The following is a 24,150-nucleotide window of genomic DNA, read 5'->3' on the forward strand; positions in this document are numbered from 1 at the left end:
ACCGATCGTGCCCTCTGACCCGGTCCCGCCCCGCGTGCGTTGGGCCTCTTCGCTGCCGGAAGAGGACGTTAGCCGAGCCAAGCGGGCGCGCTGCGAAGCATGCCGGGGACGCGGGGTTCGCGGTCCGGAAAGCGGCCCGCGGGGCCGGAGCAGGAACCGGAGGAGGTGGGCACGGGGCACCGGCGTGGCGTGTGTGATGGTAGCGCGGTGGGGGTGCAGCCGAACCCGGGGCGGCGCGCACGTGGGGACTGGGGCCGGAGCGCACGTGCTGCGCACGGGGCTCGGCACTGGCGCCACCTCCCTGCCTTGGTCCTACCGGGGGGTTGCTGGCGCTGTACCCCCGGCCTATGTTATCCACGCGGTCAGCGGCGAACAAGAGACGACTTGGCAGGCCCTAGCGCCCTCCCAGCGCGCGGACACTGGGAACCTGCGCGCTGTTGTTGGACCCGGGTGGCTGGGCCTTCTTGGAGCCGCAGCGTCGGGAGTCGCGGGCGGAGCACAGCCGTGCAAAGGGGTGGTCCCGCGTCGGGTGCAGTTACGTGGGCTTGAGGAACAGTATCTGAGGAGGGAAATGGGAGGGAGGGGGGTCCTGTACCAGTTGTGTCCTTAGTACTTTTTTTTGTGTTGTGTTATTTCATTAACATATTGCTTGGCTTCTCATAAAAAGTAAAAGCTTAAGAGAACGAAATAGGCAAATACAACCCACCTCAGCAGCGGCAGGGCCACTGCCCCTCAGCTCTGGCTTGTCCGAGGCTTACCTGCATCCAGGGCTTGCATGGTTGAGCTCTCCCAGTCGGCTCCACTCAGCTGCACTGCTTGGAGGTGTGGGCACTGTGACCCCCAGCCAGCCAGCAGCCTTTTGGGTCTGAGCATGGTGTTCCCTCCAGTTTGGCGGATGCCTCAGTAGTTCGTTGTGTTTGCTCCCAAGCCCTTTTAGGCTATGTTTCTTGCCGTCACCTGATGTAACTAACTAAATATTAGAGATAAATCCTGTGAGAGAGTCATGTCTGTGGATGAAAACAGGCTGTCCAGATAGGTGACATAGTTGTAAAATTTCAAAGGAAGAGGGAGATCTCAGATTCTGCTTTCAGAGTTTGGGTTCTTCTTCTGCCTTAGTGACCCATGACTGGCCTGCTCACCTGGCTCCAGAGCATGTGGACAGGTGGGCCATCAGCTCTGCTGGCCCTCCCCAGAGAGGGCAGGTGGATGTGTACAAGGGGGTCTGTCTCTAGCTGTTGGTCCTCTTCTCGATGGATAAGGAGACTTCTACTGTAGGTGGTCAAAGCCTGGAGGGTCTGTGCCCTGCCTCCTTTGCCCCCTAGTGCATTCCTGACTGGGGTGGTGTAGAACATCTGGGGAGGCTTTGGGGCTTTAGGTGCCGGTGGAGGGCTGGTGCTGGTGACAGGGTGGGAACTGAGCATGAAGCTGAGAGAACACTTGTCTATCCTAGGGGCAGGTGGGGTGCAGAAGATGAGAAAGGATTGGGTGAGGCTAGGTGATTTGGGTGAGGGGTTCTGCTGGGGTCCAGCTGTAACCAGTGCTGTGCTTCCTTGTAGCCTTCTCTACTCTGCCCGACTGTTCCCAGCCACAGTGAAGCCAGTGACTCGGGCCTCTCCGACAGTGAGGAGAGTGTGTTCTCAGGCCTAGAAGATTCTGGCAGTGATAGTGGCGAGGATGGCGACAAGGGAGAGGATGGAACCAGCAGCGACGAGAGCCACTGCAGGGCGTATAGAACTGCTGAAGCACAGCCGCAGGTGGGTGGTTTCTCCCTGGCTCTGGGCTGCTGGGCCCCATGGCTTTCTTCCAGTATGCTTGGGAGCCCTGAGGGCATGTTTCTCCTCTATGTTCTGGGGTCGTCTGGGGTTAGTGAAACCTGCCTGCTTGAAGCTGGGGGTGGTCTGCACGCCAGGGTGCCAGTTTTAAACCTCAGCATGTGGGTCAGTCTGTGGGGAGCTCCCAGCATTCCACGGAATGCAGGTAGTAACTGGACTTGGCTGCAGCTGACCCCGAGTGGGGGTCTTTCCCCCACTCTGGCATGAATTTACACCTGTGTGTGATCTTTAACTCTGATCCGTAGTCAAGAACCATGGCTTAACATACCTTTCATGCCTAAAAAGAGTTTGAGAGGAGCTTAACTATTACAGTATAAAATCATTGACTTCAGAAGGCCGTGAAACTCATTTATAACAAATTACCAGGGTGAGCACAGCAGTCCCTCGCCCAGGTGGAAGCCATGAGAGCCGGGGCTTGCTGGTGCCTGGCTATGGGAGTGGATCTTCTTAAAGAGGCAGAAGGGTTAAGAAGAAATGAAAGCTTCCCGCCTGGCCAGATACCCGCGTGGTGCAGAGCTGCGCCCGCTGTCCTCAGAAAGGGCGCTCCTGGTATAGCTCTGGCTTATAGGACCATGGGAACCTTTTTTGTTGCCTCCTCCTTTTTTCCAATGATTTTTTATTTGCACATTTTAACAACTGCTGTTTTCAAAATATATAACAAAAATATTTTTCTAAACGCAAAGTAAGTACCTCTGTGGTATAGAATTTATACCTATGTGTGATCTTTAATTCTGACCCGTAGTCAAGAACCATGGCTTACATGCTGGGCACAGCTGCCCTTTGCCGTCAGTTCATCCCCTTCACAGACCTGCTGTGGGTTTCAGAGTAGTGTTTGTACAGTCTTTGTAATGCCCAAAGCATCAAGATGTCACATCGAAATGTCACAGAGGTTGTAGGGGAGAGAATCAGTGGGCCTAATTGTTGATGCTTATGGTAACAAGCCATCAAAAAAGAAAAAGCAACACATGAGATAAAAGAGAAGTAAAAAACAATTGTCCCTAAGATCAGGGAATATGAAAACCATCACACTGTTTAAATTTGAGGCATTAGAAACAGCGAAACTTCTTTAAAGTTATATAAAACAACTGTAGCTCAGAACCCTGGCATGGTCAGGGCGCATGTGAGGCAGTGACAGATGTACAGACAGGCCAGGTACAGGAAACACTAATTACTCAAGCAGTTAGTTAAACAAGTAGAGAAATTATGCATTCTTTCCAGACAGGCCTTCATTTTCTGAAGTAAAAGCTTTTAAAGAAATATATGTGTGCCATATATTTTAAAAAGCAATCATCAAAATTTAAATCCCCATAAAGAGGACTTTTTTTGTAAGTAAATAAATAATCTTGCTAAAAATTGGTGAGAGAATAGCTTTAGTCACATTTGCCACCTCTCTTTTTTATTCAGGAAACATTTGGCAAGTGTTTTTAGTCAGCAAAAACACTGACTGCTGGAGTGGTGGGGAAATTGGGCCTGGGGAGCAGTCTCTGCTGCTGGCAGCCGTGGTCACAGTTACCTCCTTCGGTTGGTAAAATGAGGCCAGCCTACAGTGTCTCCTTCAACTCTGTCGTTCTTGGAACCTTGTTGCAAAATGAACAGTGGTCTTCCTGGTAGAATACTGGGGTCCTGTGTCATGGCTGATATTCTCTACTGATGAAATCAGCTCTCATACCCATAACTTGCATTGTCAAAAATTACATCATAAAAATCAAGAAAACCAAGAAAAATTTCATTCTGAATACACAGAACAGCTATAAAGAGATTATTCTGTGGAATGTGTCCAAATACATATAAGTAGGGAGTAGGCTTCCCTTGAGGGAGGTGGAAGGCTCTTTCTAGCAGTGGAGAGGCGCAGAGGGTTGGGGTGTTGGCCACCTCAGGCTGTGGCCGAATAGAAGTCTCTGGCTGCTCTGTGAGCATCCTGGGGTCATCAGTTGTGTCCTCTTTGGGGGTTATCTGTCCTCCAGTTCACCCCTCGTAGTTGTTTGACCCCTCCCAGACCAGGAAAAAGGATTGCAGTGGAGGAGGTGCCACCGTTTCCTGCATCTGCCCCCTCGCTCTTCAGTGGGGGTAGTGGGAACTGAGCCGGCAGGTCAGCCGCTGTTTGCTGAAGGTGCTCGGTCCCCTGAGTTGGACCCTCAGGTCAGTGCCCTTCATCCTGGATTGGTGTCCTTGGTGAGGCTAGCAGCTGTGGTTGCCCTCCACTGTCCACACGGGGGCCCAGCCATGGGGGCCTGCAGGACTAGTGGCCCCTAAGTTGGAGGAACCCTTGCTGGCTGTGGCTCTCCTTGTTGGGGACTCTCCTGTGGATGGCACCTGGCCATGGGCCCTAGGAAGTGAGTTACTTTGCAAGTGGAAAGAACAGTACCAGGACCCGCTGAAGTACGAGGGGACTTTTCTGTGACAACAGGTAGCCCTACTTGGCTTTTCCCTGTTGTCCCCTTTGTGGTCTGGTTTCTGCAAGGTCTTTGCCGAGTTCACTTTTGCCTTGCCCTCACTGTTCTCACTTGGCCAGCTACCACACCGTTTCCCCCACTGTCTACCCCATTGTCGATAAGACCCTAACCCTCGAGCCTTCCTAAGGCTTCACCACTTCTTAACAGGAGGTGATATGGAGAGTAGCCCCCCTCCTCATGCTAGGAAGCACCATGGCGTTGGGGCTCCTGTGGGGTGGGTGGGCCAGAGCAGGTGTGGTGTTGGGGCTGGACCCAGTGGTGAGGTCAGGAGACAGGTCAGATATATGTACCAGGGCATGGAGAACAGGGGCAGCCACAGCCATGGCTCAGGAGGTGGGAGGCTGTGCTGCTCGCACAGGGGCAGGTGGTTGCTTGGTGGCTGTGGCATGTCTGGAGCCTGCCGTGAGTACTTGGCGTGTGCTTGGGCTCCCATTATCCTTGTCCTGCCCCGGGAGCAGATGGCCTGGCTGCGATTGTCCCTGGTCAGCTCGTCCCCATGGAGACATGATGGGTATTGCCACCTTCCCACCCTGTTCCCACCAGAGCCACCTGTGAGGGACCCACCTCACTCACAGCTGAGCCGCCAGGGGCTCGGGCCCTTTTCAGAGCAGTGAGGGTGCTGAGCCCCTGTCTATTCTGCCTTGGTGTGCACCTGTGAACACATGGAGCCTGTGCGCGGCCTCTTGGGGTTTTGAGCGCCTCCTGCCATCTGGTCCCGTTCCTGTGTCCAGGCAGCCACTGTGTCCTGCTTCTTGGGGACCTTCCTGGGGTATTCCTTGCCTGTCCACACTGCTGTGTCTGTATAGAGCTTTCCATTGTTTCCTGACATGGGAACACGTGGTGTATGGTTTAGGTCATCATTTGCGGATGGTTTGGGGGATGTGTGGTGCCCCCCGCGGACAGCCATGGTGAGTGTGCCAGGCTGCAGATAGACACTCGCCCCCTTTGCTGTTACCCATGGGTGACAGCCATGGCCTCGCTTATTTCGCTTCTCATGTGCTAGGGTTCCTGGTATCACTTCTGAGCAGGGTTTCTAGGTCAGGGTGGACGCACTTTCCATTGTGACAGGCATTCCCAGCATTCCCTTCTGGGCAGTGTCCCAGCCCAGCAGCCACATTTGGCAGGGCTGTGCCCACGCTCAGGCCCCATTCACTCTCATCTCTGCATCCCGGTCCTGGCACGTCCTTCCTTCTGTGATGAACAGGCCGTTTTCACTCCTCGTGTTTTGAAGGTCAGGCTCTAAAGTCTGGTTTCTGTCTGTTCTAGTTTGCTAGGTGCCAGAATGTAATAGAAACAGAACAGCTTTTTTTTTTTTTTTTTTACATGGGCAGGCACCGGAAATCGAACCCGGGTCCTCTGGCACGGCAGGCGAGCCTGCTGAGCCACCGTGGCCCGCCCCAGAACAGCTTTTAAAAGGGGGAATTTATTAAGGCTGAGAAAATGTCCCAATTAAAGCAAGTCTATAAAAATGTCCAAATTAAGGCACCAACGAGATGTTAAGTTCAGGGTTTCTCTCAACTGGAAAGACACGCGGTGAAGTCTGCTAGCTTTCTCTCCAGGCTTCCTGTTTCAGGAAGCTCCCCTGGGGGTGTTTTCCTTGTTCGTCTCCAAAGGTCTTAGGCTCCATGGGCTCTTGTGGTTCTCATGGGTGTCCTGGCTCTGCTGCTCTTTCCAAAAGATGTTTCCTCTTTTAAAGGATTCCAATAAAGTAATCAAGACCCACCTGGAATGGGCAGAGTTCCATCTCCTTCTCATGAAAGGTTAATACCACAATTGGGTGGGCCACATCTCCTTGGAGATAATCTTATCAAGTTTCCAACCTATAGTGCTGAATACGATGAAAGGAAATGGCTGCTTCCGCAATCCCAAGATGGATCAGGATTAAAACATGGCTTTTCTAGGGTGCATCATTCTTTTAAACCAGCACATTCCACCCTCTGGACCCTAAAAACCACATATTTTTCCCACATACAAAATACATTCATTCCGTCACAATATCAGAAAGTTTTAAACCATTTCAGTAGTAGTAAAAATGCAATACAAAGTTAAAGCCAGTACAGAGTTGATGAAAGTCTGTTACAGGCATGGTCTGTTCTAAGGCAAAATTCTCTTCAGGCTCTGGACCTATAAAACTCAGAACAAGTTATTTGCTGCCAACATACAAAGGAGGAACGGTTGTAGGATATATGTTCCCATTTCCATAGGAGAAATTGGGAGGAACACAGGGTTCAAGGGACCCAAGTAGTTTCAAAAACGTGCAGGGCGAACTCATAGTCATTTATCTTTGGGGTTTTAGAAAGTGGCAGTCCCACCCTTTCCAAGGGCCTATGCAGCAGCCCACACCTCTCCGAATGCAACCTTGGGGGACATTGGGGAGCCCACCTTTTTCTCAGCTCCATCCTCTCCAAGCATCGGGGCCACACCAGGGCTCTCTGCCATCTCTAGGGTACACGTTCAGCCCCTCCGTGTGGTGGCAGCCAGGCTCTCCCCAAACCCCAAGGAATGTGCTTCACCCTCTCCAAGGTGGAACAAGTCTTCCACTGTAAGGTGGAAGGCCCATCCTGTCTTTGGGGCAAACTTCTTCCTCTCCAAGTGCTTGGGTGGGTCTGCTCTTTTGGCCCAAGGCTTCTTGACTTCAGCCCCACTTTCCTGGTTCTTCCCATTTATACAGGTTCCACAGCAGTTTTGTAGGCTTTCTATATAGCCAGCAAGGATTGTGCCCATAAGACAGGAAGAGTTTCCACAGATCCTTCCCGAATAACTCCGTCTCCAATCCTGGCTTTCTCTGAAATGTCTGGCTGGATCCACATTTGGTTAAATCCTCACGTGGGGCACCACCATTCTCTGGGGTCTCTCGTCCTGGAAGCCCAGAATTTTCCAGAACATCAGTTTCTGGTTTCTTTGTACCTAAGAGTTCAGTTCCCAGCTTATCTCTTTCCTGTGGCATTTCACTATAAGCTGCAAGGAAAAACCAGGCTACACTTTCCACATTTAATTTGGAGATCTCTTCTGCTAAATATTCAAGTTCATGACTTTTAAAATCTGCCTTCCAGCCAAAGCCACTAGTCAAGTTTGCCAGATTTTCTGCTATTTTCAAACAAGAATTGCCTTCCTTCCAGTTTGCAGTAACACACACTTCATTTCTGTCTAGAGCCTTGTCAGAAGTATCTTTAGAGTCCACATTTCTACCAACAGTTTCTTCAAAGCATTCTAGGCCTTCTCAGTCAAACTCCTCACAACTGTTACAGAATTTTCCCCTTAATTATTTAAAAAGCCGTTCTAACATGTTTGTTATTTATGAACCACAGCAGCACCCCACTTCTTTGGTATCGAACTCTGTTCTAGTTTGCTAGCTGTGGGAATGTGATGTTCCAGAAATGGAATGGCTTTTTAAAAGGGGAATTTTTTAAGTTGCTAGTTTACAGTTCTAAGACTGTGGAAATGTCCAAATTAAAGCAAGGTTATAGAAATATCCAATCTAAGGCATCCAGGGAAAGATACCTTGGTTCAAGAAGACCAGTGATGTTCAGGGTTTCTCTTTCAACTGGAAAGGCACGTGGTGAATGTCGTGGTGTCTACTACCTTTCTCTCCAGGCTTTAAAAATTTTTTTGTTGAGAAATATCTTCACACACATACTTTCTATGCATGGTGCACAATCAGTGGCTCACAGTATCATCACGTAGTTGTGTATTCATCACTATGATAATTTTTTTGAACATTCGCATCACTCCAGAAAAATAAATTAAAAGAAAAAATTCGTACATACTATATACCTTACCCCTCCCTCTAATGGACCACTAGTGTTCCCATCTACCTAATTTATTTTACCCCACCTTGTTTATTTATTATTTATATCTATATTTTTTGCTCATCTGTCTGTATCCTGGATATAATGAGCATCAGACACAGGTTCTCACAATCACACAGTCACATTGTAAACGTTTTATCTTTACACGGTCATTTTCAAGAATCTAGGCTACTGGAACACAGCTCAACAGTTTGAGGTACTTCCCTCCAGCCTTTCCAATACACCATAAACTGAAAAGGGATATCTGTATAATGGTAAGAATAACCTCCAGATAACCTCTTGACTCTGTTTGAAATCTCTAACCCACTGAAACTTTATTTTTTCTTATTTCTCTCTTCCCTCTTTTGGTCAGGAAGGCTTTCTCAGTCTCTTAATGCTGGGTCCTGGCTTATCCCAGACTTTCTGTCCCTTGTTACCAAGGAGATATGTACCCCTGGGAGTCATGACCCGTGTAGGAGGAAGGGCAGTGAGTTCACATGCTGAGTTGACTTAGAGAGAGGGGCCACATATGAGCAACAAAAGAGGTTCTCTGAAGGTGACTTTAGGCCTAATTTTAAGTGGCTTAGTCTATCCTTTGCAGGGATAAATTTCATAGGGGCGAACCCCAAGATCAAGGGCTTGGCCTATTGATTTGGTTGTCCCCACTGCCTGCGAGAATATCAGAAATTCTCCAAATGGGGGAGTTAAATATTTCCCCCTTCTTCCCATTCCCCCAAGGGGACCCCACAAAAACTTCTTTATTCACTGCCCAAATCGCTCTGGATTTATCAGAGCATGACTCTAAGCTGGACAAACCAACAAAATCTCATGTCCTATTCCAGATTCCATGTACTTTTATGGGGTTCAACTAAACTGACCATAAAAGTTAAATTAGGAAATGCACTACCCATAATATAAATTTTAAATCAAATAAACATCTCACCCTTGAGTCTCACCCAGAAGTTGAGGTTTTAAAATATGCAGGATATCATCCTTTACCCAGTCTTCATTCATTCATACCTCTAGTTGAAGTCTAATCCCTTTTCAACTTTTTAAACAGTTCCTGGATGAGGTACTGTTCACTTTCATAGCTTTGGAGCTCTAACTCTGAGTCTCAGATGTCACATAAGTACCCAGCATTTCTGGGAATGACCATGTTCTCTGTAGGGTTCTTGTTTCATGAAGCTCCCCCGGGTGCATTTTCCTTCTTCATCTCCAAAGGTCTCTGTGTGGGCTCTTGTAGTTCTAGTGGCTCTGCGATTCTTTCCAAAAAATGTTTACTCTTTTAAAGGATTCCAGTAAACTAATCAAGACCCACCTGGAATGGGTGGAGTCACATCTCCCTCTAATTAGAGGTTAATACCCACAATTGAGTGAGCCACATCTCTGTGGAGATAACCTAATCAAATTCCTACCCAGCAGTGTTGAGTGAGGGTTAAAGAACATTGCTTTCCTGGGGTACACCACAGATTCAGACCGTCACACCACCCCCCGTTCATGGGTGGGTCCTCTCTGAGCTCTGCCCGGGCCTCTGTGCCATGTGGCCTGTGGCCCCTGCCCGGCCCCTGCTGGACCTCAGCTCCAGGAAATGCCCTCGAGGCTGCCTGAATTGCAGGAAAGGTGTAGGGCTCTTTCTGGTCCTTTTTTCCAGGACTTTGGCCTGGCCCCTGCTCCTCTGTTGTGCGTCTGCTGCCCCTGTGACAGCTGTGTGCCCCACGCCACTCACCCCCACATGCTGCAGCAGCAGGCCTCGGGCCTCCCGTGCCATCCGCGTCTGAGGCATGCGATGGTGGCGCGGTGGCTGTCCTCCTCCCCGGGGTGCTGTTGGTTACCCATCACTGTGTGATGGGATCTCAGCAGTTTAGAACAGCTGGCATTTGCCCCTACCTTTATCTGGGGCTCGTGGCCAGGATGTTGGTAGCAGCTGAGTTTGCCAAAGGCAAAGGTTCTCTGGCTCACGGGGCCACCAGCAGGAGCTCAGATGGGGAGGAGTCTGCAGATGCTGGTGGGGGCCTTGTGGTGGGGGGACTGGGGACAGCAGGGCCGGGTGCTGTGGTTTTTGGCCCCGGCCCTGGCAGATCTGGTAGTGGAGAATGCTCGCCTACAAGGCTGTGCCCCTGCATGCTCAGGCCCCCAACCTTGCCCCATCATACCTTCCCCAAGGGTGGGCTGCGGAGTCCCCTTGGGTTGCAGGGACAGCGCAGTGCCACAGGCCTTCATCTGCAGTTTCCGGGTTGGTGTCCTTTTTCCCTTTCACCATATCTTGTTTTTTAAGTGAAAAAAAAATTAGCATTAGCTTAAGAGCACTGTGTGCAAAATGTGGAGGCGCCCATGCAGCCTCGCTGCTGCCCTCTTGTGGCCACTGCATGCCCACATGGGGGACACCCCTGGCCAGGCTGCACTGGTGGCTGCCGGCCTCCAACCACAGCGTCTCCACCCTCCCCTGTTGTTTGGTTTCTCTGGATTGGTACCTCTAGGGTCAGACCTCAGGACAGGCCTGCTCAACCCTCTGCCCCCAGCTGGACTCCCACCCCCATGGTTGCGAGGCCCAGAAGTGCTGTGGGCAGTGGACAGGTGAGCAAGCCTTGGCTCTGCTGTAGGAGGCTGTGCCCAGGAGGCCCTGTGGTTGATGGCTCAGAAGGTGGATCCTGGCTGGAGGCAGGGGCTTCAGTCCCCCTCCCTGCCCTCTGCCCACTCAGCCCAGGGGCCCTGGCCCACTTGGGGTGGCAGGCAGATGTACCCCCTCTCCTGCGCACATAGTCAGGAGAGTGGGGTGTGTAGGAGGGAAAGTGGAAATAGGATCCAGCCTCGCTTCTGGCCTGGAAAAGAACTTAACCTCCTATCCCTGTGCACAGCGCAGGGGAGAGCAGGCGGGAGGACCTCAGGCCTTTGGCTTCTGCTGCTCAGCCCGGCTTCAACTTCTTCTGCTCCTGTGAGCACTTACTGCCCCCGGGGCTGGGAGGTAGGGGCTGCCTTTCCCATCAGCAGCCCTGTTGCCAGTAAACCTGATCTGTCCGAGCCTGCCTCCCCCATCTAGGGAGAATCTCTTTTCCAGGTTAGGGTCTAAGTTCTGGTTGCACCCACTTGCTGACCTGGAGCAGGGGCTGCCTGGCAGCCGGGGGATGGAGTGGGAGGTGGGGTCCGGGAGGGGATAGAGGGGGGACAGGGTCCCTGGCTGGCCACAGTTCCATGCTGCTCTGGGTGCCTGGGGTGGATTCTGCTAGCCCTGTCCTTGCTGCCCCATGCCCCTCCACCCCCCAGGTTGGGACTGAGCCCACGGTGAGCTGAGGGTGCGGGGGCCGCTTTTGGGTCAGGAGCTATCCAGCTGGGTTTTAAGTTACTGGTGTGTGGGGGAAGATGGAAGCAGGGTGGGGGTGGTGATGGCTCTTTCTGTCCCTGGGGGTCTGGCTGGGGGGCCCTTGCCTGTGCCTGGCAGGCTTCTTGGGAGGAAGAATGTCAAAGCTGGGGGTTCCGAGGCTGGGGCAGATATGGTGCTAGGAGATGAGGTGGCAGGTGGCCTGTGGGCCTGGGTCCAGCATCAGGTTGGGGAGGACATGCAGGGACCCAGGCCCACCCCAGGTCAGAGAGCATTTTGTGGCCCCTGATGACTGCTCATCTCTCCGCAGGCTGGATCTCCTTCCCTGAAGACGGCAGTGGCGGGGAAAGCCCAGTGTGAGGATGAATACGTGGAGGACAGCTCTGATGAGGAGGTGGGCTTGTATGCCTTCCTGCCATGTAGGGTGGGCATGCACTGTGGTGGTGTGGGAAGTGGGCTGTGCCAGGTGGGGTTTGCACCCAGCTCTGGACAGCACCGTGGGGTCTGAGCGGCGGCTTCTGGGCCCAGGGCAGAGGGTGGGGGCCACAGCTATTGGGGCTCACTGTCAGAGGGTGGGTGCTGGGGGGGGGCGCTGACTGGGCGGAGTTGGGGCATGCCTGGGCCTGGCAGTTCAGGAGGGAGCCGGGCACACCATCCATGCCCAGGGGTGGCCAGTGAGGGCAGTGCGTGTCCCCTTTCTGTGCCTGTGACTCCAGGCTGTGACCCAGCTCCTGTGCCCCTGGGTGGCTGGGGTTGGGTGTCTTGGAGTTCTCGGGAGGGGCCTTTGGTTCGGGGCCTTGGGGATGGGTTCCTCACTCAGGTCAGTCAGGGGCTGCCTCCCCGGGAGCTCTTCCTCCCTGCCGGCAGCCCCTCCCCCACCGGCAGTCCCTCCCTCTGCTCCTGGCCGTGGCTGCACGCGCCTTGGCCGCCTGCCTGCTCCTATCCGCCGTGCGCTCTGAGAGGAGAGACAAAACAAAATAAATTGGTTTCCTGGCCGGAGTACGGGCGCTGGGCTCCCGGCCTGCCTCCCCCCGTGGCGTCGCTGGCGGCGGCCACATCCTGGCGGCTCCTGGGTTCTGGGTGCCGGGAGGACGCGAGGAGGGCCGTGGATGGTGGGCGGGGCCGGGTGGGGGTCTCCCGCTGCCCGGGCCCTGCGGGGGCGCTCGGCGTGGGCAGCCCGCCGGGCCAGGAGGAAGCTGGCGGGGGCCGCAGGGGCCTCCTCAGCGATGACTTTCCCACATGTGGGCTGTGAGTGGCGGAGCTGAGCCCCCCGCCCACCCTGCTGCTGCCAGGATGGCGGTGCAGCCCGAGGGGGCGGCCCAGCTCAGCTTTCAGGGGCCAGGCCGGACCTTGCAGATGCTGCTGACTCCCCCAAGAGAAATGGCCGGCATCTGGGGTCTGCTTGGACCTGGGGGGCGGGCGGAGGAGAGGGGCTTTAAAGCCTAGCCAACAGCCATGGCTGATTTCTCCTGGGTGCCCAGGATGGAGCTCAGTGCCTGTGGGCTGGCTCCACCCTCCCCCACTGCCTGGGGGTACCCACACTGTAGCCTTTCCTGGGTGGGGGACACCCCCCCCCCACGCTGAGTGCTGTGGTCAGCAGCTCAAAGGGGCATATCGTGCATCTGCAAGGCCGAGCACCTGTCAGAGCCTCCTGGCAGGCCCTTTCTGCCCAGTGGGGTTGCCTTATCTCTACAGATTCCTCCTTACGTACCCCCAGTGGTGGTGGCCTAGGGGTCAGGATCCCAGTTCCTTGGCTGGCTGTTGGGCTGCACCGCAGAGCCAGCCTCCCTTCGGCCAGGCACAGCTGTGTGGCACATCAGCCTGGCTGCTGGTGCTGGCCTGGCGGGTGGGTGCGGCCTGCAGCTGGAGGAAGCCAGGCTCAGGCACCCTGATGGAGTGTGTGTCTGGAAGATGGGACCTCGGCGGGAGCCAGGGGGCATGCAGCTGGGGGTGTGGGGTGGACTTGCCCCCTGGCACCCCTCCCCTGTGGCCTTTGCTCCTATCATCTGGGCCTGCGGGTGGTGAGGGGTCCAGAGGGCTGGGCCTTCTGACAGCTGGTCTGCTAAGACCTGTCTTTGGGGCACCCCTGGCTCCTGACACTGGGACCTAACTGCCTAAATCTGATTAGCCAGTTCCAGGGGAGCGCTCAGTCCACCTGCCCAGCCCCCTCCCCCAGCTCAAACGCCTGGGAGCAGGGCTTGTGCTGCTACTGCCCCTCCCCCGGCTCCACAGACGTGATCTCATCCTGGGAGGTGGGCGGGGTGGGGGTGGGGCCAGCTCCCTGCTATCCCCCTCCCAGAGAGAGCAGCTGTGAGAAACTGAGGCTGCAGGGCTGTCTGGGGAGGAGCAGTGCCCCCCCCCCACAGGAAGTGTGGTTGGGTAGGGGACGTTTGCCCTTGAACTTGGCCCAGAGGGGCTAGGGAAGCCACCACTAGTTGCTGGGCCTGGGCCTGATTGTTGCGGGCGAGGCTGCCGCCCTGGCCCCCCGCCTGGCCCCCCCTCCGCCCAGCCGTCCCTTGGGGCCCCGCGGGGCCGGGCCGGCGTCTGCCTCCAGCCTCTGCGATCCCCTCTGCTCTCGCGCCAAGCGCCATTAATGGCTTCTCCCGGCTACTGAACCGGCAGCTGCCTCCGTGCTGGCGGCTGCTCCCCTTCCCCCAGCGGGCGCGGGAACGCCTGCAGCCCCGACTCAGGCCCCCAGCTGCGCTTATGTGGCCCTCCCAGAGCCCGGCACCCTTGGCTCCTCCCGGGCCTGCACCCACCCTCTGCCCTGGCCATGGCTGGAAGGCCCCAGCTCTGAACTGGGGTGGGGAGTGGGGGTGTCACGGTGTCCCTCGGTAGGGCCTGGTCCCGTTTTCCCAGACTGGGCCCTGGGCCTACTCTGGCCTCACTGCCTGTGGGTTTCTTTGGCCTCCGTTTTCTTTTGCCTCTGGCTGGGAGGGGACCCTCCAGGAGGCCTGGGGCTGGGGCAGCAGCTAATGGCCAGGGAGGGGCTGCAGGAAGCGGGGCACAGACTCCCCAGTGCCGAGGGGCTGCTCCAGGCAGTTAGGTGGGTGAAGGGTCCTGGGACGGATTCTTGTCGTGGGGGGGGGGCTTCACCTTGGGGCTGGGAGCATGAGAAAAGGGGTGAGGGGTGCTGGCTGGCTGCAGGGACAGTGGGGCCCTCAGGCAGGGCCGAGAGGGGGCTCTTTCAAGGGGTGCCCAGAGTTGGGATGGAGAGGAGATTGGGCAAGTGTGGGACACCAGGAACCCCAGACTTAGGACCATTGCGTCTGTGGGTCTGAAGGGTAGGGCTCTGAGCAGGCCCAGGTTTGAAGGTGAGTGGGTTGGAGTGGGTGACTGATTCAGGATAGGTCAGACAGGCGAGGAGGGGGCTGGGGCTGAGCCCCTGCCCCTCAGTGCTTGTCATTCCCTGGACAGGGTGTCCCTGGGGTGCCTGGGTCAGGTATGAGGCCATGGGAGCAGGGTCGCCTCAGTGTTACCTACCCTGTGAAACCCCCAGCTGTGGCAGTGCCCGCAGGAGGCTGAGCAGGGCTGAGAAGGGGGCTCCACCCACACGTGAGCGCCTCAGCCCATGGGGGCGCCAAGGGCCGCAGTGCAGTCAGAAGATCGGGGCATCACCAGTAGAGGCAGTCCTAGGGAGGAGAGGATGCCTTGGTGGTGTTGGGGGACGGCAGGAAGATGAGCCGGCTCTGCCCACCCCTTGTACCAAGTTCTGGTTTCTACTCCAAGGATCGCATCCTGCTAGAACTTTATGCCTGCTCCAAGGCAGCAGGTGAGCCTGGGGTGGTGTGGCTCCAGCCTCCCCCCTCCCCTGAGCAGTTCGACAGAGATAAGCCCCCCACCCCCAGTAGAGGGGGTGCACAGGAAGGCCAGGGGCGCTGGAGACAGAGGCGGGGCTCACGCGCAGGGCTGGAGGCTAGAACACTGCGGCATTGTAACCCGAGAGGGGCCGGAGGGAAGCGAGCGCGCCCGGGCGGGGGCGGCGGACCCCGCACTCCCGGGGGACAGGTGGGGAGCAGAACGAGGAGTGAGTGAGAGATTCCAGAGGTGGGCCGGCTTCCTCTCCCGGCAGACGGCCCCGGGGGGCGGGCGGCGGGCCAGGCGTACCTGCACTTCCAGTCTGCGCCCCGACAGCTGCAGCCACTTTGGGGAGGGGGTGGGGGAAGGGGGAGGGGTGGGGGAGGGGGGTGTCTAAAGAGCGGAAAAACCCCAGCCGCTGCAGGCCAGCGTGCGGTTCAGCCTGGGGGTGGGGGTCCTTGTCCAGCCTCCTCCTGGGCTCAGAGGTCGGGGTCAGGGCTGATGCTAGGCTCCTCCGCCCTGCCCGCCCGTGGGGACACGTGTTTCCTGGCAGCCACAGGTGCTGAGCAGGGCGGGGGTGGCTGGCCTGGAGTGGGGGCGGCTGTGATGGATCATGTGGCGCTGCCAGCAGCTCGTTCCCAGGATGGGGACAGGAGCTGACAGCTTCCAGCCCGGCTTGGCCCCAGCCATGGCCGCCCGCCCTCCCTGCCTCCGCCTTGCCTGCCCAGCCTCTGGGCGCCCTGCAACCCACGGCCCCAGCCCCCAGGGAGGACACTGTGGGGGTGGGGGGGCCCTGTGCCTCAGGTCTGGTTTGGATTTCTAGAGCAGCAGAGGGTGACGCGCTCCCCGCCTAGGCCCCGCCGTTGCTACCGGCTCTCATGGGGAGCTGCTGGGTGGCTGCCCAGGCCCCAGGCCGGCCAAGCTGCAGCCACTGCAGGAGCTGCCGGCAGAGCCATGGACAGCCTGGGAGGGCCCCGAGGTGTGGAGGCACGTGCCCTGCACCCCTGCTGTGGGGAATCTGTGGCCAGACTGGCCCTGGGGTTACTGGGTTCAAGGCTGCTGACTCTTACCCCCTTTCCCCAAGCCTGCACCCCCAAATCTCAGCTCTTGTCTGGAGGCCTGAAGTTGACTGCCCCCTGTGTTCTCACTGGGCCTGCCCAGATCCCCTCCCTGCCCCATAAGGCCCTGCTCTTGATGGCAGCAGCCCCAGTCTGTCTGGGGGGACCTGTCCTGCCTGCCGTGACCCTGTATGTCTGACAACTTGGTCTCCACAGTGTTTGCTGCCCCAGCCCCACGTGCTCAGCCCTGGAGGCATTTCTGGAACCTGTAGCTTCTTCCCTCTGCCCCACCCCCCCAATCGCTGGGCTCCAAGCACTGTGTGCTGTCCACAGGGCAGGCCATTAGGAAGACCTCCCATCTTGGCTCCCAGTGCACATGTTCCCTCAGTTCCCGAGGGGGCTCCCAGCTGATCCCCACTCTCTAGCTTTGTGCAGAGGGCCCTGGTAGGGGGCATGCGAGTCCTGTGGATATAGGGCAGGCGAACACGGAGACTCCAAGCCTCTGCAGGGTGCACTCCTCCAGCCTCACCCTGGATTCTACCAGCTGCCTGACTGTCTTCTCCTGGAAGGTTAGGGCCGCATGTACAAGGCAAGGGGGTCCAGCCGCGGCTCCCGGCTGGACTCCACCCCCATCCTGGTCCTGGCTTCTGCCAAGATGGGTGCCCTCCTCCCTCCCTCTGGCCAGCTGTAGACTCATAGGACTAGGGAACGGAAGCACGGGGTGGGGTTTCTCTCTCAGTGCACTCTGCCTTTGTGGCTTTCTTACCCTATTTCTATCAGATGACTGCGACTCCTCCAGGGTCTCAATAGCCCTGATTTTGAGGACTTTCTCCAGAGTTACAGCATTCCTCCGTGCGCCCGAGGGCCCCTCCAAGAGCAGGCAGCTATGGCCTCACCCCTGGGCCTCTGGGAGTGCTCAGTTCAGGAGGGCAGCCCACTGCTCTGAGCAGGGCCCAGTGGCGCCTGCACCTGGTGCTTCGGCCACTTCCCAGCTCAGGGAGGGGGCCTGCACACAGGGCCCAGGAGCTCCCTCTGCTACGCTGAGACTGTCACCTGCAGGATTTTAATGGGTGGCCAGCTGTGCACAGCACATGGGGGGCTGGGGGACGGCCAAGTCCCTGCTCCCCATGGGGCAGTCTGGGCAGGGACAGCAGGAAGAGGGCGTGCAGGCTGGGTTGGGCTCCCTGGGCTGTCTCTCGCCTCTGCTGTGGCTGGGGGAGTGGGGAGACATTGGAGCTGAAGAGCGCCCCCGCTCCCCACTCCCTGCCTCTACCCCACAGGGAAGGACTTGGGGGCAGCCTGGCTGTTATGGGAGATGTGCAGGTTTTGAGGGCTGTGCCCCAGCCCTGACTCAGCCTCTCTTCAGGGAGTGTCACTGGCGCCGGCCAGTCTGCAGGGAGAAGGGCCCAGTGCGGACCCCTCTTGGCCTCTCCCGGGCACCCTGCTCTCCACCTACTCTGGCCCCACAGCCACAGTCCATGCAGCCAGGCCCGTCTCCTTGCTTGGCCTGGGTTCCCCAAGGGGCCACCCATACCCTGAATGAACGGTGGGGTCCCTCTCAGAAAACTAGGGTGTCTCTAACTCCCAGGGGTGGGTACACACGGGAGGAGACAGCCACTGTTGCCGTGGTGACCCCTGCCCCAAGACTGTGGGGAGGGTGGCTGCTTAGGTTGCTCGAGAGGATATGGTGCCTGCGTGTTCACAAGATATGGTTTTGTTTTTAATTATACAAAGTTTTCAGAATTTATATTATGTCAAAGACATGAAATGCCAGCACAAGGTGACCCAGAAGAAACCAAGGTGGGAAAAGTCCAGGTGGGCCTGGGTGGGTGCTGGGGGCTAGCTCTGAGCTCCGCTGCCACCGCCTGTCCAACTGTCTGGCTGCTCTCGCCATCTGCCCACAGCCTGTGGGCTCACCGGGCCTGATGCAGCAGGCAGCTCTGTCCCCATCAGGTCCGTAGTGGGGGGCCATCCTTGCCGTCCCCCCCCCCAGCGCCATCCGTCCCCGGGCTGATGTTGCAGGCCTCCTAGCTCCGAATCGCCGTCTTTCTGTCCCGATCCTTGCTCTGTGGGGGGAGGGGCAGGGTGTCAGGGTGGGGCTGACGGACATCATCTCTGCAGCCCCCCTGTCCCGGCGCTCCCTGGGGTGGCAGGCGCAGAAGCAGTCCCTTTCCTGGTTTGCCCTAACTTTCTCCATGCAGTGTGGGGAGGGGAGCACGCTGTTACACAGCCGAAATTGTAAAATTAAATTTCCCAGATGTTCAGGCCCCAGGAGCTCACGCTCGTGCTGTCTGGAGAGGAAGTGGGGATTGGGGAAGGCCGGTGCTGTATTTTCTCCCCGCTCACCCTGCTTTCCGGTGCCCCCAGGTACTGCAGGGCTGTAAATCTCAGCCGGCCCCTGCCCCAGCCCCCCACCAGTCTCTGGCTGCCCCAGGCAGCACTGCGGCCTGGTGTCTGTGCCTGGAGCTCTGCTTCAGCCATGGGGTGAAGGGCAGCAGGTGCCCGAGCTGGCTGCAGGTGCCAGGAGGTGTGTGGTGGCCAACAGAACCCAGGGGCTCTTCTTCCTCACTGCCTACCCCCAGCCCCCACTCTCCCCTGAGCCTATTTCCAGTCTCCCTGAGGCTGGTGCATCTGCACTGCCTTTCCTCCTGGAACCCCCTCTAGGTCTTCCCTGTGTTGTGTCCCCTGGCCCCATAGTTCCCCTAAGCATCTGAGGGTCCTGGGACAGGACTGAGTGAAGGCCTAGTCCTGTTTCCCATCTCCTGGGGCTGTCCCCTGTCTGGGGCCTCCCTGTTCCACCAGCCTGGCCAGGTGTCTAGTCCCATGTGCCCTGGAGGCCCCTCTGCTTTGCTGCAGCCTCTTCTGACTCCTCCGTGGCCCTGTGGCACTCACCAGCTTTCTCTGGTTGCTGAGGCAGAAGGTGCAGATCTGCTTGGGCTGCGCGTTCTCGCCGTCTCGGGCTGGGGGCGGCGGCGGCGGCGGCGGCGGTGGTGGCGGTGGGGGGGGGCTCCCAGCGTGCGCAGGGTGGCAGAAGGCGGGTCCCGAGTGGCAGGGCTGCCCATCGCCGCAGGCCTCGCCCACCAGCAGCACGTTGCCCAGGTGGGAGATGTAGCTGGAGGCCAGGCGCAGCGTCTCGATCTTGGAGAGCTTGCGGTCAGCCGGCTCGGTTGGGATGAGTGTGCGTAGCGCCGTGAAGGCCGTGTTCACGCTGTTGGTGCGGTCCCGCTCGCGTGCGTTGGCCGTGTGCCGCTGCCGGGGCTCCCGGCCCGCCCGGCCCCCAGGCCCCGGGCCACTTCCCGCCCGCCGGCCCCCGGCCCGGCGCCGGGCACCCTGGAGGCCACAGCGGGCCGCGTGCACGCGACACGGCTTCTCATCGGAGCCCGAGCTCTCGCTACCGTTGTCCTCGTCCTCCGACAGCATGCTGACCTCGGGGTACAGGTAGCGGCCCGGTGGCGCCGCGCGCAGCATGGCGAAGGACATGGGGCCACCGTCAGCTCCACTGCTTGCCGCTCATGCCGCCGCCGCGGGCCTGGGGCCGCCCGGGGCCAGGTCCGCCTGCCGGGCGCCGCGCACACGTGCGTCCCGAGCTGGAAGGCGGCTGCGAGTTCGGCCTTTAGAGCCGCGGGGCCCGCCCCGCCCCTGCGCAGGCCCCGCCCCCGCCCCGCCTTCAAGGCTCCTTTGAGAGGGCCTCGGTCCCGTGGCCCTGCCCTCTCCCAGCCGCTTGCGGGGGCCTCTGTCCATGGAGGATGCGGGGGTGGAAATGGGCCACGGGGGAAATGGGCCCCGGAGGCCGGCTGCTCCAAGGGGAGGAGGGTCGGGCAGGATGCTGCTGGCCCTGCAGTCTTGGTCTCCAGCTCTTCTGTCCTAGGTGCGCTTGGGCCCTCTGTGCCCACCTATGTGCAAGGGTGGGGACAGAGAGGGGGCGTGCAGACATGCATCTCCGGCTGTGAGGCCTGCCTGTGTGCCTGCACCTGCTCTCTTGGCCTGGCACAGCTGTGCCCTCCATGGGAGCCCTGGACCTCCCTGTCCTGGGTTCCTGTAATGCCCAGAATGGGGCATAAATGATCTCTGAAACACTCATCCTGTTGATGTAGTGCTCAATTCAGGATGCCATTGTACATTTGGGGGCTGGGCACTGAAACACCCCAACCCCATGAAGAGGGAGGGAAGGGCACCCCCTGCAGGGGGCAGAGGCATAGGGGCTGCTTTGGGAAAGGGGCAGAGGTCTAGAGTCGTGTTCTGCTGCATGGGGGGGGGGGTGGTCTTGGGCTCCATCTGTGCTCAGGCCTGCCCAGGGCCCCTCCCCACGTGGCTACTGTTGCAGGAAGTCGCCTCTGGCCAAGCGGCTGCCTGGGCAGCAGCCCTGGGCTGGGTGGAGGGAGGTGGTGGCTGGCAGGGGCTGTGGCCAGGAATGTGTGTCCAGGAATGCAAGGGCTCTGCCCTGGGGGGTGGGGGTGGAGTGCCCATAAGGGGTGCCTGGGTGAGGTGGGGGAGGGGAGTGAAGGCTTACTGGCTGAGCCGTGCTGCCTCCTCTGTGGGATGGGTCAGGGGCTTCCCTCAGCCCCTGCCCTGTGGCTACTGCCTGCGAAGGGCCCCGCCGACGAGCGCCCACGGCGATGAGGTCACCTCTGTCTGTGGCTGCCGGGAGCCCCGGCCAAGCGGTCCTGGGGGGGGTGCTGGCACCTCTTCAGTGGAAAATGTGAAGGTGCAGCCCGGCGCCTCTGAGGACGGGTGGGGGCAGTGCTGGCGGTCATGCCACGTCACAACCCAGGCCAGGAGAGGGCATGGGCCGGGGTCTTGCAGCCACAGGACCCCTTCAGCGCCCCCTCCTGTAGCTCCTTGGTGGTGCGCAGCATGTGGGGCTGACAAAGGGTGCCCACCACAGGACATCCGGAACACGGTGGGCAATGTGCCGCTGGAGTGGTATGAGGACTTCCCGCACGTTGGCTACGACCTGGATGGCAGGCGTATCTACAAGCCCCTGCGCAGCCGCGACGAGCTCGACCAGTTCCTGGAGAAGATGGACGACCCTGACTATTGGTAGGTGTGGTGCAGGACTGGACAGAGGTGGGCAGGGTGGTGGGCTCAAGTGATGGGCTGGGCCCTGACAGATGGGTCCCCAGGCGCACAGTGCGGGACCAAATGACTGGGCGGGACATACGGCTGACTGATGAGCAGGTGGCCCTGGTGTGGCGGCTGCAGAGGGGTCAGTTTGGGGATGTGACCTTCGACCCTTATGAGGTACGTGGTGGGGAGGCTGACCCGGGGGCCCGGGTTGTGTGGGAGGGCCAGGCTGGCATGTGTGCTCATCCTCCAGCCCGCCGTGGACTTCTTCAGTGGTGACCCCATGATCCACCCAGTGACCAACCGTCCAGCTGACAAGCGCAGCTTCATCCCGTCCCTGCTGGAGAAGGAAAAGGTGCACCCCAGCCCCCAAGCCAGGAACCTGCCCAAGCTGGCCCCCACCCTGGCTGTACTCCCAGCCGGCCCCCCCCCCCAACTGACCCCTTTGTTTCTTGTTGAGCCCCCAGCCTTGGCCCTAAATCCTACTGTGCCCAGGTCTCCCGGCTTGTGCACGCCATCAAGATGGGCTGGATCCAGCCTCGCCGGCCGCAGGACCCAGTCCCCAGCTACTACGACCTCTGGGCCCAGGAGGACCCCAATGCTGTCCTGGGGCGCCACAAGATGCATGTACCTGCACCCAAGCTGGCCCTGCCTGGTCATGCAGAGTCATACAACCCGCCCCCTGAGTACCTGCCCAGTGAGGAGGAGGTGGGCCGGGCTTGGGTACAGGTGGGGCTGGGGCTGGGGCCTGGGCGGGGTCTGGGCTCACCCCTGTCTCCACAGCGCCTGGCCTGGGAGCAGCAGGAGCCTGGTGAGAGGACGCACAGCTTCCTGCCGCGGAGGTTCCCCAGCCTCCGGGCTGTGCCCGCCTATGGCCGTTTCATCCAGGAACGCTTCGAGCGCTGCCTTGATCTGTACCTGTGCCCACGGCAGCGCAAGATGCGAGTATGTGGGGGGTGGGTTGTGGTTGTGGGGGCACTACATGGGAGGTGGCTGTAGGGTGGCAGGCTGGTGATATCCCCTGCCCTAGGTGAACGTGGACCCCGAGGACCTCATCCCCAAGCTGCCACGTCCTCAGGCCCTGCAGCCCTTCCCCACATGCCAGGCCCTGGTGAGCAGAGGCAGGGAGGGGTGGGGAGGGATGGGGAAATACGTGTGTGCAGCCAATCAGCCTTCTGCTTTTCAGGTCTACAGGGGCCACAGTGACTTGGTCCGCAGTCTCAGCATCTCCCCAGGGGGCCAATGGCTGGCTTCAGGTGGGTTGGGGGCAGTGAGGGAAGGGCTGACGAGCCTGGAAGACAGGCTGAACGGACTACCAAATGCTCTTGCCATGTGCAGGCTCGGATGATGGCTCGCTGAGGCTCTGGGAGGTGGCCACCGCCCGCTGCTTGAATGCTGTGCCCTTGGGGGCTGTGGTGAGGAGTGTCGCCTGGAACCCCAATCCCTGCATCTGCTTGGTGGCTGTGGCCGTGTAAGTGGGGGTCCGGGCAGGGCCTGGGGCAGCAGGTAGCCTTGTGCTGAGGGTGGGCTCTGACTCTCCCACAGGGAAGATGCAGTGCTGTTGCTGAACCCGGGCCTGGGGGACTGGCTGGTGATAGGCAGGACTGACCAGCTGCTGGGCACCTTTGTCCCCCCTGAGGAGCCCCCACTGCAGCTGGCCCAGTGGCTGGAGGTGTCGGAGGAGGAGCGTCAGGGGGGCCTGCGGCTGCGCATCAGCCACGGCAAGGTGTCAGGGGTGTGGGGCTAGTGGGCAGGGGCAAGGCCAGTGGGTGGGCTCCTCAGTCACCAGCTGCTCTTCCCAGCCCGTGGCTCAGGTGGCCTGGCACGGGCGTGGGGACTACCTGGCCGTGGTGCTGGCGGTGCAGAGCCACGTGCAGGTGCTGATCCACCAGCTGAGTCGGCGCCGCAGCCAAAGCCCGTTTCGCCGCAGCCATGGGCAGGTGCAGCGCGTTGCCTTCCACCCCACCCGGCCATTCCTGCTCGTGGCCACACAACGCAGCATTCGCCTCTACCACCTGCTGCGCCAGGAGCTCACCAAGAAGCTGGCACCCAACTGCAAGTGGGTGTCCAGCCTGGCTGTGCACCCCGCAGGTGAGGGCAGGGGCTGGGGGCCTAGGGGGGGTTGGGGGCTGGGCTGCAGACTGCAGGGCCTTGGGAACTTGCCCCCACCCCCATCCCCAGGTGACAACATCATCTGTGGCAGCTACGACAGCAAGCTGGTGTGGTTCGACCTGGACCTTTCTACCCGCCCGTACCGGGTGCTGAGGTGAGGGGCAGGCTGTGGCTCCCCAACCCCGCCCCGCCCCCAACCGGGCATCCTCCAGCCTCTCTCTCCTCACCACAGGCACCACAAGAAGGCCTTGCGGGCCGTGGCCTTCCATCCCCACTACCCGCTTTTTGCGTCTGGCTCTGATGACGGCAGTGTCATTGTCTGCCACGGCACAGTGTACAGGTGAGCCCCCTGGCCTCCCCCGCCCCCACGTAGGCCTCTTTTGTTCTGCCGCTGAGCCTCCCCCCTCCCCCCACAGTGACCTGCTGCAGAACCCGCTGCTGGTGCCCGTGAAGGTGCTCAAGGGACACACGCTGACCCGCGGCCTGGGTGTGCTGGATGTGGCTTTCCACCCCAGCCAGCCCTGGCTGATCTCTGCCGGGGCTGATAGCACTCTGCGCCTCTTCACTTAGGCCTGCTGCCCCTCATGCCACTGCCTGTGGGATCCCTGGGCCCCCCCCCCCCCATGCTCAGGACCTTAAATAGAGGCTTTGCTGCTGTTTTTGATCCTGGTGTGACCTTGTGTTTTGACGAGGGGCCCTGGGTTCCCCCAAATGGACAGGTCAGGTTAC

General features: G+C 59.0%; 2 protein-coding genes across 2 annotated transcripts; one reads left to right on the forward strand and one right to left on the reverse strand.

The window, feature by feature from the left end:
- Window positions 1-28: 28 nt before the first annotated feature.
- Window positions 29-24,085, forward strand: BOP1 (BOP1 ribosomal biogenesis factor). Its single transcript, XM_077166528.1, has 16 exons — window positions 29-165; window positions 1,557-1,754; window positions 11,700-11,783; window positions 21,131-21,285; window positions 21,369-21,486; window positions 21,563-21,664; window positions 21,805-22,017; window positions 22,093-22,254; window positions 22,340-22,420; window positions 22,496-22,565; window positions 22,648-22,780; window positions 22,855-23,035; window positions 23,112-23,400; window positions 23,491-23,575; window positions 23,654-23,761; window positions 23,838-24,085. Exons 1-16 carry the CDS (start codon window positions 100-102, stop codon window positions 23,989-23,991), a joined length of 2,199 nt encoding a protein of 732 aa, XP_077022643.1. The 5' UTR covers window positions 29-99; the 3' UTR covers window positions 23,992-24,085.
- SCX (scleraxis bHLH transcription factor) lies at window positions 17,949-19,773 on the reverse strand. Its single transcript, XM_077163165.1, has 2 exons — window positions 19,138-19,773; window positions 17,949-18,311 (listed from the first exon to the last, which is right to left on the reverse strand). The coding sequence occupies exons 1-2, from the start codon at window positions 19,723-19,725 to the stop codon at window positions 18,273-18,275; spliced, it is 627 nt and encodes a 208-aa protein (XP_077019280.1). The 5' UTR covers window positions 19,726-19,773; the 3' UTR covers window positions 17,949-18,272.
- Window positions 24,086-24,150: the final 65 nt, after the last annotated feature.

This window comes from Tamandua tetradactyla, chromosome 6 (assembly GCF_023851605.1).
Source record: "Tamandua tetradactyla isolate mTamTet1 chromosome 6, mTamTet1.pri, whole genome shotgun sequence".
Classification (NCBI taxonomy): Eukaryota; Metazoa; Chordata; class Mammalia; order Pilosa; family Myrmecophagidae; genus Tamandua; species Tamandua tetradactyla.